At 42.3% G+C, this 15,137-nt stretch overlaps 1 protein-coding gene across 1 annotated transcript; it reads left to right on the plus strand.

Annotated features, from left to right (window-relative positions):
• Positions 1-4,645: 4,645 nt before the first annotated feature.
• Positions 4,646-11,438, plus strand: dusp5 (dual specificity phosphatase 5). Its single transcript, XM_017686282.2, has 4 exons — positions 4,646-5,140; positions 6,492-6,628; positions 7,596-7,815; positions 10,686-11,438. Exons 1-4 carry the CDS (start codon positions 4,774-4,776, stop codon positions 11,108-11,110), a joined length of 1,149 nt encoding a protein of 382 aa, XP_017541771.1. The 5' UTR covers positions 4,646-4,773; the 3' UTR covers positions 11,111-11,438.
• The last annotated feature ends 3,699 nt before the right edge of the window (positions 11,439-15,137 follow it).

A 15,137-nucleotide genomic window follows, 5' to 3' on the forward strand; every position in this document is an offset into this window, starting at 1 on the left:
GCATATCTGTAACCATATGACAACAACAGAACAACTCTGACTCTCTAAGTTTCTCTAGAACAGAGCATTTCAAATAAAATTGCGCTAAATGACTTCATTTCTATTTTACATCGTTTAATCTTTGGGAGACATTTGCAACCTTTCTTCCTGGCAGGTTGTTTAGGTTGGGCAGATGATGCAATTTTCAGATAGTGCCATGGATTTTCTATTGAAATGAGGTCTGTAATTTAACTCGGACGTTGCAGAACGTTTGCCTTTTTGTTGCTCAACTACTCCTGTATTGCTTTGGGATCAATGTCCTGCTGAAAGGTGGAGCTTCTCCATGGGTTTAGTTTTTTAGGAGGCTCAATCAGGTGGTCTTGTAGTGCCTCCCTCTACTCTGCACTATCCATCTGCCCTTCAGTTTTAAGAATAAGCCCAGTCTTTGCTCAGGAAAAGCATCCCCACAACATGAAGCTGCCACCACCATGCTTCACTGTTGGGATGGTGTTTGTAAGGAATGGGCAATGTTCCGGTTACACTACACAAAGCATTGTGAAACTTGGCCCACATTTTTGTAACATTTGACCATAAAACCTCATCTCACATTTGGGCTGGATCCCTCTGATGCTTTCCTGTGAACTCCCCGTGGGCTTTGATGTGGTTTTTCTTCAGTAGTGGCTTCTTTCACACCACCTTCCCATGCGAGCTGGTTTTTCACTCTGTACTTTTCACTCTGTACCTCCTTCAAAGTGATTATTGGCCTCTCTCTCTCTTCTGTCACAGAGTCCCCTTCTTGCATGTTTTGAGGGACGGCCTTGTCTAGGCAGCACCTGGGTGGCATGACATAGATTGCATTTTCTTACAATGAATCCAACAGTGCTCACTGGGATGTCCAAATATTTGGATAGTACCTTCTAGCCTTTTCCTGCCTTCAGCATGTTCAAAACTTTATCTCTAATTTCTTTAGAATGCTCTTAATTTTCTCAGTTTCACAATCTGACCAGTGGTACCTGAATTAAGGAAACTTATATCCAGAAAAAATGTACCTTTTTAATGAATATGTCCCCTTTTTTGCAATAATTTTCATCCTAGAAGCATGGAGCTTCCACAGTGGAGGAATGAAATGATTGTGCAAACAGCAATTTTTATTGTCATAAAACTAATATCACTGTAAATTTATTCAGTTTGAGGATCATTTCTTCAAAACAAATTATGACAAAACACATTATATCGAAGCGTCATTTGTGATCCAGGCAAATATAAAGAATTTGAAGGGGGTTGAATACTTTTACAAGGCACTGCATGCCTGATACATCTCCTCTTACATTTTATTTATTTCTCAATCATAGCTCATTAAGACAAGCAGAGAAATATTGTTGAAAGTATAAATTGTAAACAGCTAATCTATTCTATACTATAGGAAACTTGTGTTTGTAAGCAGAAGATATATTTTTATAAATGTCACGATTGGTCCCTCCCAGTCTTCCATGTGCTTTTGTTCACTTGTACATGTGCTTTTTGTTTTGATTCTTGCCTGTCCTGCCCCCTTGTTTCCAGGCCCTGACCCTGATTATCACCACCTGTGTTTTCCACCTGTGCCTTGTTTGCCTGTTGTATTTGAAGCCCTGAGTTTTCCCTCATCCCTTGCTGGTCTTTGTTTTTAGGGTAGTGTTTGGTATTGTTTGAATTGTTTGTACTGTTTGAAGTGTATTGTTTGGATTATTTTTCGGTTTCTGTTGTGTTTATCCTGTGTTCCTTTGTTGTTATGTCTGTCCCTCCTGTTCTCCGTGTTGGCTCTATGACCCTGGACCCTGATGAAAACCTTCCCAGAAGAGTGGAAGCTGTTACAGCCACAAAAGGGGGCAACTTCATATTAATCTCCACAGCTTTGGAATGGGATGTCCAACAAGTTCATGTAGGTCTGATGGTTAGGTGTCCACATTTTGGCCATATAGTGTAGCCACATTTTAGTGTCGGCCTAAAAGGGATAGTTACGCAATTTGAGTTGCATGCATGTGTGTAAAGCAACAGTCATTTTTTCCACTGTGGACGGAAGGATTAAGAGTTAGCAGTGTGTTGTACTGATGTGAGAGTGAATTGCTATGAGAGTCAGGTGACTATTGCATTACCTACTTGTAATTCTCCCACTGCAAACGCACACTTCCTGAACGTATTAACATATGAATGGGGCCTGTTAACTGATACCTCTCCCTCAAACTCCCACCTGCCCACACATATGCAGAGAGGGGCTTTCCGTGCTCCAACCCACTTGATACAGCTCATCAGCTGGGTATTTTTATCCCGAATATTAACAATAATCTGTGTTGGGACAGTATGTGAAATACATGTAGAACCAGAAAGCAATGATTGGTACATCTTCTTTGTTCTACATTGCAACAGAACCAGTACAAAGAGAAGACATGTAATGTTATATCTTATCATTTTCATTATCTTTGTAAATATAGGCTCTTTCTTAAAATAACATTCCAAAAAAGACCTTTTTCAGGCCAAGAATGTTGTGAAATGTTCAAAAAACATCTTGAACTGGTGATGCAATCATGCTTAAAAGTAGCACCAGGATAGGGATAGTCCTTTATGAGCAAGGACGGGTTGAGGCTCGCCAAAAATGTGTCGTTGAATAATCCAACAGTTTTAAAACATCGTTTCACAACGAGCAGTTGCAAAGATTCCACCCTCTAAAGAAATCTCTATGCATAAGGCACAAGGCTGAAAATCACGACTGAACAGCCTCAGATACATCTTCTTAGCCGCTTCTCATTCTGGGTCGCAGGGGGTGCGGGAGCCTATCCCAGCTGTCACCGGGCAGAAGGCAGGATACACCCTGGACAGGTCACCAGTCCATCACAGGGCAGACAGACAGACACACACACCTAGGGACAATTTACCATGTCCAATTGTCCTAACTGCAGGCCTTTTCTGAATTTTATGAATTCATTTTTAAATTTAATTTTTTGTCCGAATTTCTTACTACCTGAAAGTTTTAAACCCGATTATCTTATGACCTGAATTTTTTAAAACCTGATTTTTAAAATCTGTATTTCTTACTACCTGAAATTTTTTTACCTGAATTTCGAATGACCAGATTTTTTAAAACCTGATTTTTTAAATCTGTATTTCTTACTACCTGAAATTTTTTACCTGAATTTTGTATGACCAGATTTTTTAAAACCAGATTTTTTTATAACCCAAAAGTTTTATGATGCAAATCTTTTAAGCTTGGTTTTCTTTTATGATCTAAAATTTTGAATCCCATATATTCAAGCCTTGAATTTCACATTGAATATTCAAACGTCTAAAATTGTGGTGAAAATTTTCAAGAATCAAGCTGCGTATGTAATTTTCTTTAAGCATTATGAATTAAGGTTTAAGTTCCAGTGACCCTGTAATAATCGCTGCTTTCTGTTTTTAGTAGCATTTCACATGCTGTCCCAACCTTTCTGGAAAGGAGGTCTGTACACAAACACAGACAGAGCCTATGCACTGCACAGCCTTATTTAGGTGCTTTTCTCTCAGCTGGCTTTGACTGCGCTTACAGCGAGAGCGAGTGTGTGTTACCCCAGCGCTCTGTGATGTCATCAGAGAGATTACACTGAGGCCATATGGCTGACTGCCTGCTGCTCTAATCCAATAACAACCTGCTCTTCCTGCCACACACACACACACACACACACACACACACATAGCAAGCATACATTCACACTCACATATGCAAAAACACACACATGTTCACACAAACACATAGGCATGTCACACTTATAGGCACTCATACTTCCTTTTCACAGACTCTGAAGCAAAAATGTAGGTCAGCATGTATAAAACTTCAACATGCACCCAGTAGCCTGTTTACTTTCATACCTGAGCTCTCGGCTCAGAGACCGATGCTTTTGTTTCGCAGTGAATGGACCGCCGTGGGCCCGAAGTGACGTTTAATCGCATTAGATCTTAAGGGATTACCACGGACAGATATGGGACAGGTGGATGTGGTGAGGCCAGCAGTTCCTCAGCCCATGAATAAAGGCCATGGTAATGATGTCCACCGCTAGGGCTGCGCAACATGGCACTATATATCAGTCTGATGGCAAATCATGTCAACACAGTGCAACATGCTTTCCTGGACATATCATGCATCAGTACTTGTGGAAAACTGACCGTCTGCATTACATCAAATACTGAATAGATGTTTTATTATATCTGTAATATATGATTTAGGACAAGTGAACCACCCGCCGCCCATCTTTTGTACCCAAAGGAAATCAGAATGTTGAAATCCCCGTCAAAGACGTCTTGTGGAACCAAAAAATGCAAAATATTCACGTTAAAGAAGTGACTAATTTTCACAGCCCACTCAGTTCAAGCACTGTGCTTCAAGCGGCCTAAGCTTTGGGGTGGGATGGGCGTGGCCACGGCAACGCAGTCCAAATATGGTCCGTGACGCAATGTGCCGGAGGTTCCGTTCCTTTCCACCCGTATTCCGGCTGGCCACGCCTCTTCTGCGCAGCGATTGGCTAGCAGTTCACTCTCGCAAGCTGTCCGCCAATAGGGAGTACGCGGCAAGCCAATCCGAGCGCGCGAGGGGGCGGGCTTTTTCCTTAATACAGGCGGGAAAAAAACAACAACGACTATAAAAACGATTCTAACGGAATCTCCTCCTCAGAGGAAATGTGGATGGTTTTGCTGGCAACGGCTACAGACCACCTCCTTCATTACAGCCTGCTTTAGCGCTGGTTTCTACATTTCACCTCTAGTTAGGAGCCCAACGAACCCTAAACAATGAAGGTCTCAAGCATAGACTGTCGCCGCCTGAGGAAAATCCTCCGAAAGGAGTGCGGCAAGTGCCTGGTGGTGGACTGCCGCCCGTACTTCTCTTTCTCCAGCTCCAGCATCCGCGGCTCCGTCAACGCCAACCTGAACTCGGTGGTGGTCCGTCGGAGCCGAGGCGGCCCCGTCCCCCTCCGCTTCGTCATACCGGACGAGAAGGCTTTGTTTCGGCTTCGGCAGGGCAGCTTCTCCGCCGTCGTGGCTCTGGACGACCGGACTCCTCACTTTCAGAAGCTGAAGAAGGACAGCGTCGCTCAGATAGTCCTGAACAGCCTGGCACCTCACCTAGCGAGCTCCGCCAGCGTCTGCTTCCTGAAAGGTGAGCTCGAAACTCCGCTTCTCGGTCGAATCTCGACGTTCCACCTTAAATGGTGCGACAGTTATAGGTGCCATTTAAGGTGGAACGGGTAAATTCGGAAAAAAAACCTGGTAATTAAGAAGCTGACTTGCTTTTAACAATATTTTCTAGCCAATTTACACCAAATTACCTGTTTTTATCTCTTGTTTTTCACGGTTTTGCCCCATAGACACTGTTAGTTTGACTGGAACTACAGTTCAGTGTAATAAAATGAAATGGAAATGCCTAACAAAGTGACTCATTCATCTTTAAGACCATTTAACTCTTCAGAACCAAAGACCAGGCTGTAGATTAGGCTTCTAACATCATAAGAGTAAAACTAGATGGTCCCCAGCACTGTTTTATAGACTGTTCATGATCAACGGTGTAGTAGATCTCAGCAATATGACAACATTTATTGTTATCGTGATAAATTACATCACATTATAGTACGTAAAAATCATTTAGTTTGGTTGAAAAGAGCACCGTTTAGTTGGATTTAATGTAGCAGTGTATGAAATGTATACAAGTAGTTGGGTTCAGTTATTGATAGTGTTTTTAAAGCGCGGCTCCAATTTATCTGTTCTAACTGGTTAGATTATATCAGAAAAAAGGAATCGCCCATCTTTACTTTATGGTTAACAGTATCAGCATCTCATGTTTCGGTTCCTCAGGTCCAGTTTGTGGCAAGCGGGCCTTCACGATCATTTTTTCAGGTCTTGGAAAAAAGACTGAGTGTGCGTCAAAGCGCGATGAGTCAGAGGCTTCAGGACGAGCGCAGATTATTAGCCTTCCTGTTAGACAGCAGTTTATTCAGACCAAACTGGTGTGAGGAGGGGGAATTATCTATGTAGATGACTATTTATGGACCATTTCACGTGGTGTTCAGTGCCTATAAACCCCGTCCTGTTAACGAAGTCTGAGAAACGGAATCTAGCGCCTCGTCTAGGGGGCCCGTTTTGCCTTGTGACATTTACATAAGCCCATCTTTAATATGTCTGTGAAGGTTCTCGGCCATCCAGCTTCTTGTATTGTCCAGGTGTAGCGCCGGATTTGGTCTATGAGATGTTTAAAGCCTGGTAGCCTTGATTTACTACTACTACTGCTACCACAACCACCACAGTTCAGCTCAAATCCGTATTGTTCTGTATACCCTGTGTCTTTAGTTTACATACTGTGAACAGTGTGTTATATAATGCCCAGTTTTAATACCTTTATGTTTTCTCTGTTGTCCATTTCTCTGTGTGTGCACCGATTCCAAAGTGTACTTGGCCAATGAGGTGATTTTGACTCAATCCCAGACATAAGCCCTGTGTTTTTTTGTCTTTCCCAGGAGGTTATGAGAGCTTCCATTCCCACTACCCTGAACTTTGCACTGAGACGAAAGCGGCAGAGCCCTGTGAGACGGAGCGGGCAGCCAGCGGTCACTGCGAGAGGCTGAGCGGCCAGCAGAAGCACGATTACGATCAGGTACATGAAGAGATAAAGCCCACTTCCATTTAACAAAGCCACTGCTCCACTTCCTCATTTCAGCCCACTTCCGTCTACACCGCTTCCCCCTGTGTCTGGGGAATCTCTGAGGTTTTATCTCACCCTTCTGTGATGGACAGGAATGTCAAGAACCGGAAAAAAACGAGTTAATAATAGCCGTGTACACCGGAGTAGACCTTGTGGTTTCCTATGGTTTCCGTAACATCTGTGATGGTAAGAGTCGGCGGGTGAACGATGCTCGTGTGACAACCTGTGGACTGTAGAGCTGCGTCGATCGGCAGTGTTTTTCTTAATTAATGATCAAAGGCAGCTGTATTTGTTGACAGCCGCTCATCCAAGGCCGGTCTGAGCGGTTTAGTGTTATTTCAAAGGCTCCCGGCTGACATCAGACAGGCTTTTATCCCTGACCTTTGGCCTAGAATACATACGAACACTAATAAAATGGACAAACGCTCACGCCAGGACTGAGCAGTGCAGGTAAAAACCTCACTAAAGCAGACTTTTCTATATTTTTTTCTTATTCGCTCACAATATTGCTCCTATTTGAGCCTGCGAAGTATTTCAAACCTGTCACAGTTCCCTCACACCACTCCACTCCACTTTTTTTGGTCACAAGCTCCTCGTTTCCAGACATTTTCCTCAAATTTATGGCCTGTTTTGCTCCCTATAATCTCTAAACACTAACACTGCACACGACTAACTGTGCAACTAGCTCACTGTTGCAAGTGAACAGCTAGACTTCTTCTCACTTCCATCTAGGGAGTGAAAGGTGCTCATCGCCACCTACTGTACAGAAGTAGCAATGATTCAGAGTTTGAGCCTTTGCTTCTAATATCAGGTTGAGGAACAGAACAGCATAATTATCTTATCGTATGTAAAACGATTTGTTAATCAATATTCCTGTTTTCTTAACTTCTGCTGTTTATTTGACCTTGTTTATGTGCAGGGAAAACCAGTGGAGCTCCTGCCGTTCCTGTACCTGGGCAGCGCTCATCACGCCTGCAGGTACGACTTCCTGAGTGACCTGCGCATCACGGCGCTGCTGAACGTGTCACGCAGGGACTCGCGGCCGTCCAAAGGTCAGCATCGCTACAAATGGATCCCGGTGGAGGACAGCCACACGGCCGACATCAGCTCGCACTTTCAGGAGGCCATAAACTTCATCGGTGAGTGACGTCACTGCACTTCCGGTTTCTTTCCCCCACCGCGCTCCTGTCTTTGGGAGAGGGTCTCGTTATGCTGAGATGTGTTGCTTCTAGAAAGTCCTATCGTTTGAACACAACCTGAGTTTCAGGCTGGGTTTAAGCCTTAGGAATGTATTTAGGAGGTCTTGATGTTTTGCTTTTACCTTCAGTTTACAATATGCAATTACTTATATATGATTATATAATGACATTGAAATATATTGTTGGTTTCAAATTTGTGTTTTGTCGTGTGGACAGGTTTGATTTGGCGCTTCTGGCTTTTTTCTGTTTGTCAAAACATGGCAAATTGTGTTGTATACAAGACTGTATGCACAACAGTAACTTCACCAAATTAATATTATATTATATAAAATTCAAAATGTATACTTGTATTATTGCTTATAAATAATATATATATATATATATACACACACACACACACACACACACACACATATATATATCACCCAATAGTACTCGCTCACCAATGTTACATAAAATCCTTGTGAATTACAAAACCTTTTCACGGAAAGGAGTGAAAGCCTATAGATAGAGCCGCGGCTATTTAGGGGAGTTTTAAATGAGGACTTCCTGCTCTGACCTTCGCTCACGCCGAAGCTAAAATAAGCCGAACTCTTTCTCTCCTGGATCTATCCGCCCTGCGTAAAGCAGCCGCAGAACCTCTTTTTTCCTCTCTCTCTCCTTTTATTCACAATTCCCCAGGTTGGTTTTAGTTCCTGGAAAAGCCATTGGCACCTTCTGCGTAAAGCTAGAAAAATGGAAAGGAAGATAGGAAGAAAAACATGCTGGCTTGAGTCACAGCCCACACACACACACACACACACACACACACACACACACACAGCAACCTGATTATGACGGGCGTGGCCAGTGCGTCAGAGGATGAGTAGTGCTTGAATGGCAGGGACAGGCATCTGGTGTAGGTGTTGGGTGTTTTTCGGACATGTTCAGTTAAGAAATGGCCCTGACTGTGTAAAGTCTGTATATATGGGACATGTTTATATGGAATATTGGCACTCCCATAACACCGCTGTCGAAAAGACCCACAAAAAACAAGTGTACATTTTTATTTTTCCACACCGTTTGATCACAGCAGCCGCCCGTTACAACATTTGAAAAATGTAACGAAGAACGGACCAATAGTTGGGAGTATATCCCACGTCCTCACATAGTATGAAAACAAACCTACATGTGTCTGAGTATCGGGTGTGACAAAAGGTGCGTTCTGGAGCCCGACTGGCTGTTTACCTGGAATGGACCTGCTGGCCGTGTGAGTCATATCCGAACACACAGGAAAGAAAACACCAACACCAGTTGGATAAGCGCTGAACGAAGATGTTTAGCGGACTATTTATAGCTCAAAGGCACTTCAACTCCCAGAATCCTCGGCTGACCCGCTGTTCCAGCGTTTCAGGTTTGCCCGGATTAGGCCGCGTCTTGCGTTTTCGCCCGATTACAGCTAAGCCCCCTCCTCTCGGTTCTAAAGTATGCTAGTATAAATAGCCTGCAGAGCTGTGAGGGGAAACAAAAGGGCCTTTTGGCAGAATAAGGGAGGCTAGAGTGTGATAATATTTAGCCGCATTAGTGTGTGAGATCAGCGATGGTCATCGTGACACACACTCAGGCTCGGCCTCCTCCGCCGCAGATGGCCTGATGGGCTTTAGGATGATTCACCCCAGCAGGTTCTGTTTGGATGAGACGGACTGTCAGAGAGGCTTCACTGAGAGAGAGTGAGAGAGAGAGAGAGAGAGAGAGAGAGAGAAGGATGGATTAGTGTCTAAGGCTTGCTGAGTCTGTGGCCTGTAAATGACGGATGTGTGTGTGTGTGTGTGTGTGTGTGTGTGTGTGTGCGCATTTACCTGAGCGGGCCTGACACACTGGCCATGATCTAATGAGTCAGAGCAGGCATAAGCCACTTCAGCAAAGAGGCAGAGAGAAGTAAAAATATCTGACATTTAAACGGCCGCACCTCAGGAGGGAGACTGGACGGAGAACGTGGCATAAATATCTGAAAAATAACAGAAAGATCGACAAAAAAAAGGAGGGAGGGAGGAAGCTACGGCGTTTACAGTGTCTACTAGACAAATTTCCCGGAAAAAAAACAGAAAACAAACAGACCTGAGTTTCCCTGACCCTAAAAACATGAGGGTCAAACGCGCTCAGTGTCGTCAGCTTCGTCTACGTTTTGAGGTGGTAAAACGAGCATCACTTTCCCGCTCCCTCTAATAGTTCAGATGGTCTTGTGTCTGAAAGCTTTCATTTAAACCTGTACAGTCAAGCTCAAAAACAAGTTAAAACACACTTAACTTTCGGTTAACGTTAACGCCATTTCATTTAATTTAATTGCATTAAAGATATTATTTAATATATTGTAAAAAACCCAAATAAACATGGAATCTAACTTTCGCTCAGGCCACGTTTTGTTTTCCATCAGCAAATAAACAGTAATTGTGTGTTGAAGTGTCTCTGTAAAGGATGTCACTTCTTTTCATGGCAGAAAATCCAACTTTTGTCCACCTTTTCTTACATTTTATGTAATTATTTCTGACTCGTAGCTCATAAAACAACAATCGTGTGGAAAGCACAGATTCTAAACATGTAAATCTGCACCAAATGTGTGTTTCTCGGTAGAAGAGGAGATATTTTATTTGAATTTTAATGAAAATTTGATCCTTAAACCTTTAGAACTTTTGCCATGTTTGTCATTTCTTAGCAAATTTTTGAAAGTCAACTCGAATCCAATGCAGAATGTAAGTTGAACTTTAATAATAAATCATGAAACAATGAAATAAATGTCCATTTCTCTTCTTTCTTTCTCTCTCTCTGTCCAGACGAGGTGAAGCAGGAGGGCGGTAAAGTGCTGGTTCACTGCGAGGCTGGAATCTCCCGCTCGCCCACCATCTGCATGGCCTACCTCATGAAGACGCAAAGGCTGCGGCTGGAGGAGGCGTTCGACGTCGTCCGGCAGCACCGCTCCATCGTCTCGCCCAACTTCAGCTTCATGGGTCAGCTGCTGCAGTTCGAGGCCGAGGTTTTATCGTCCACTCCGCCGTCCGCTCCGCCGGCCACGGCGCCGTGCGAACAGGAGGCGGCTTCTTTCTTCAACAATAACAACAACAACAACAACAACATCGACAACAAAAACAGCAACAGCCAGTTCACGTTTGACGAAAGCTTCGATTCCTCCGTGTTCTCCTTCCCTACCTCCTTTCTTCCCTCGCCGTTCAAACTCAGTCCCATCACTGCCCTGCCTTAGCGGGACAATCGGCGTCCCGTCTCTCTGACTACTTGAAAGATAAATAACGGCAAGCATAACGAGCAATGGAACAGCAGGGAAGGGGAAAGAGAAACTGTGTTATTTAAAAGACCCGGTTACGGAAATGTGTTATTTTCATTGATGTTGTTTGCCTTAGAAAGAGTCGCTCTGTGCAGCGAGTTCACTGCAATACAAGCCTTAGTTTAAACACGTTATTTCTGCCTATTCCGCCGTCCAGGCATTTCAGATTAAATTATTGATTTTTTAAAGAGTGGTTTCCTTTTTTATGAAGTGTGGACCTGTTAATAAATGTTTTTACAGAAAAGTACCTATTTGTCTGCTTTCTTGTCTAACCACATCTGCTCATGACCCGGGAACATGATCCGAATTCCAGTACAGAACTCGTGACCAGCTACACTATAAATACAATTCAGATGAATAGATTTAATTCACTTCATCAGATTTTAAAACACACACACGTTGTGTCTAAATATTAACCAAGTCAAAACTTGATGAACTGTTCAGGGCCTCAGATGGAGCTTTGTTTATAAACTACACGTCGCTGTTGGCGGAAGAAAACCTCGTATCTCCAAAATGGGAACTTTACAGGAGACGGAAAAAACCTACTTTACTTTTAATGTGAGTCAATGGAACCAGAATTTTTTGGGTCGTTTCTTTTGGGCCATTCTTCATGAAATTTACACACAATGTAAAGAACAACTGTCATTTTCAAATTACGTCAAAAACTGAAAAACAAAATTGGACATACGAGGTTTTGTTCCGACAGCAGCGACTTGCTCCGTTAGCTTGTTGTGTAGTGTGAAAATTAGAGTAACAGTGCTGGTCTTGAGGCGATTCTCAGGGATCACCGAGGCTCCCAGGGCCAAAATTTCTCAGCTCCAGGCTCAGGCGTAGTCCACTTTCGCTGTCCGATGCTGTGTTCTTTCCAGCTCTGGTTCAGCTCAAGCTCAGTTTACTCGCTGGCTAACGATAATGGTTTGCAATGCAGGCTGAAGTGGGTGATTCTACAGAAACGTCCACTTCTTTCTCTCCATAGGAGTCACTGGTGTTACTGATCATCATCGGTGTTCCACATAATGAAGGAAACACCAGAGATGTTTTTAATGAAAAATGCATTTTACTAAACGGCTGCTAGAGACCATCAAACCACACGCTGTCAATCAGGGAACATCCACTAAAATATGGAATTTAATCCATTTCTATTCTATTTTTTCCCAATTACCTCAAAATAAAGTCGGTCACACCAGTGACGTCAGCTAAGGGCGTCATATGAGATCATGAGCTGAATGAGAAGATCTCTGAGAACTGAGAGACACAGTGGACTCACCATGAGCTTCTCTTCATAGATCCTCAGAAAACAGGTGAAAGGAAGTCGAGTGACGTCATCGGTGTGACTTTTCTTTCAAAATAAGATTTTTTGTTACGCAGTAACACCAGTGACACGACTTTATTTGGCTTTTGTTTTCTGTCATTTAAATGATATATTTCATAGTCGTGTGTAGATTATTGCAGTTAAAATTTCAGAAAAACGTGTTTTTTACCTCAAAATATGGCCTCAGCCTTCACACATTACTGTGGGGATGAGCTCTTCTGTGGTGCTTGGATTTCTATATGATTGATTTATAAACCAATATTGCTAAATTGAGGCTCAAGAAGGTGAAATTGTTAAAATACCAATATTTTATTTTAAAAATGTAAAAAATTTGTAACCCTAAGATGTTTTTTAAGTTTAATATATCTGTAAATGCTAGGGACACAAAAATGCATGTTTCTGTAGAATGACTCGATTACAACTGGTGAGTGATATGAATAAAGTTCAGCTTCCAGTTTCAGTATCATGTACTTAACATTTCATTTTGCATTAATAACAACTCTATGCTAAACGAGCGTGTTTACTAGCCTGACAGAGCCCGATCTGTTCTGCTTCTCTCAATATTGCACCAAAAGGATCTGGCCTAGTTTTATCCAGACAGACACCACATTTCCAGAAAGGAAATATACTAGTTTATTTTTCTAAAATCTTAGCTATTCAAATCAATCTGAAGCCCAAGCAATTCAAAATTGACAATGAATTTTGTTGTGTTTTTATTGGCCAATACCATATAGTCTTAACTGCAACCCAAAAGGTGAGAAATGCTGTAGTACACTGCACTCATAGCAGCCAAGAAAGACACAACAGTGACCCCTGTTGTGACCGTGAAATGGGTGAATGAGCCACCAGCAAAGTGATATCCACCTGCACTGCGATTGGTGAGGGCAACATGATGATATAAATTATATATTAAGTCATTAAATTACATCCCAAAAAAAATTTCCTGAGCATATTGAGGTTGTTGTATTTAAAGAACATTGAGCAACTGCACGTTTCATTGCGAAGAGTAATGTAATTCGTCCTGTTCGATCGGAGGCGCTTGAATTTTTTAAAAATTCTATGCGTAATATTTGATGTTATTTTTTGTGGTAGCACATGATTTTGTCTGCTGTAACATTGGAAAAGAAAATATTATGCATACTGTACTTCATGAAAATGTTTTTAACCTTTTGACCTCCTTGAGACCACCGGTGCTTCGTCATGTTCTTCATAACATTCATATTTCATAAGCTCCATTCAGAAGCTGGGCGTCGTGTGAGGCTGTAGCTCTTCTCTCCAGTCTAATAGACGGTGATGTCATTTTAAACCCTTATAATAAAAGAAACTGAACTTTGTTCTTCTACTGAAAGCCGACCCGTTTTTCCCCAAATCTGGGCTCTAAACTATAAACAGACGTCGTGATGGAAACATCACTTTAATAAAGAGCGTCTGAGATTTTTGGATTTCAGCAGTAAATTGTGAGCATGCAACGATATGTGTGATCATAAAACACATTTACTGTTTATTTCAGGGGAACTTTTACAAAAAAATAAAGAAAAAAAATAAAAAGTTACATTGATTTCATGCAGTTACTGAATAACTTGCCTCACAATTTGGTCAGACAGACAAACCATACTATACCCTGGTGGTTAAGTACCTTGATGTTCCATTTATGCCTCATCGCCCACCCCTAATTCCCAAATCCTTGGTATTACTGAGTTTCTCAGCTTTGTTTGGTAGCGCTCTACAGAGCTCCTCAGGTGACATGGTGAATGTTATAGTAAGGCATAGCCACAAATAAATATATTGAGGCCACAAGTTAAGTTTCTAATATTATGAAATATATTATATATTATTAATAGAAGTTAATATATGAATTATTTTAACTTGTATCCTTAATATAGTGATCTTTCGCTCTAAACATAGTATTTCGAAGCCTCAAAAGAGCAATTTGAGGCCAAACCTTGTTAAAAACAACCACGGTGTCACTCTATACCCCAACTTAAACCTCTAAAAACCGGTCTTCCTGAACTCAGACTCATTTGTGATAGAAACTGTTATACCAGCAAAGTTCATGAAAGATATAAGGCGACGAAATAAGCGAAAAAATCAAAGAAAAAGCCCAAAAAAGTGGACAGCAGTACAGAGACGCGCGAAACAGTACAGCAAGTTAGCCGAACATTTCTCCAATGAAAGCCTCTCATATTGGCGCCCAAAGCTGTCTCCGTGAAGGCTGCACCAACGTCTCGAAACAGGGGTGACGCTGAGCAAAGAGGTGGAAATAAATGCAGCCAAACTCAAAACATTAACACAGTCTTTCGAAAAAAATATAAGCTCTCATAACGTTAGCATTTCCGCACGAAACGGCCTAATACATTTGCAATGTATTGCTGCGCAAAGGCGTTCGAGTAGCGCAGCTCCCCCTAATTTAGCAAAGTAAGTTCTCCCGTCGCCCCCTTCCTCCGCCATTTTCCTTGTTATTTCTGTTTCGTGAGGAGATTTTTTGTTTTTCATTTTTACTCTGGATCGGGATTTATTACCATTTATCATCGCGCAGCCGTCCCGACTCTGTATTTATACCCTTCTTCTCTTTGCGGAGGAGGAGGAGGAGGAGGGGGTTTGACTTATTTTTGCAGCGGACTGCAGAAAGCGAAC

Source organism: Pygocentrus nattereri, chromosome 25, assembly GCF_015220715.1.
Source record: "Pygocentrus nattereri isolate fPygNat1 chromosome 25, fPygNat1.pri, whole genome shotgun sequence".
NCBI lineage: Eukaryota > Metazoa > Chordata > Actinopteri > Characiformes > Serrasalmidae > Pygocentrus > Pygocentrus nattereri.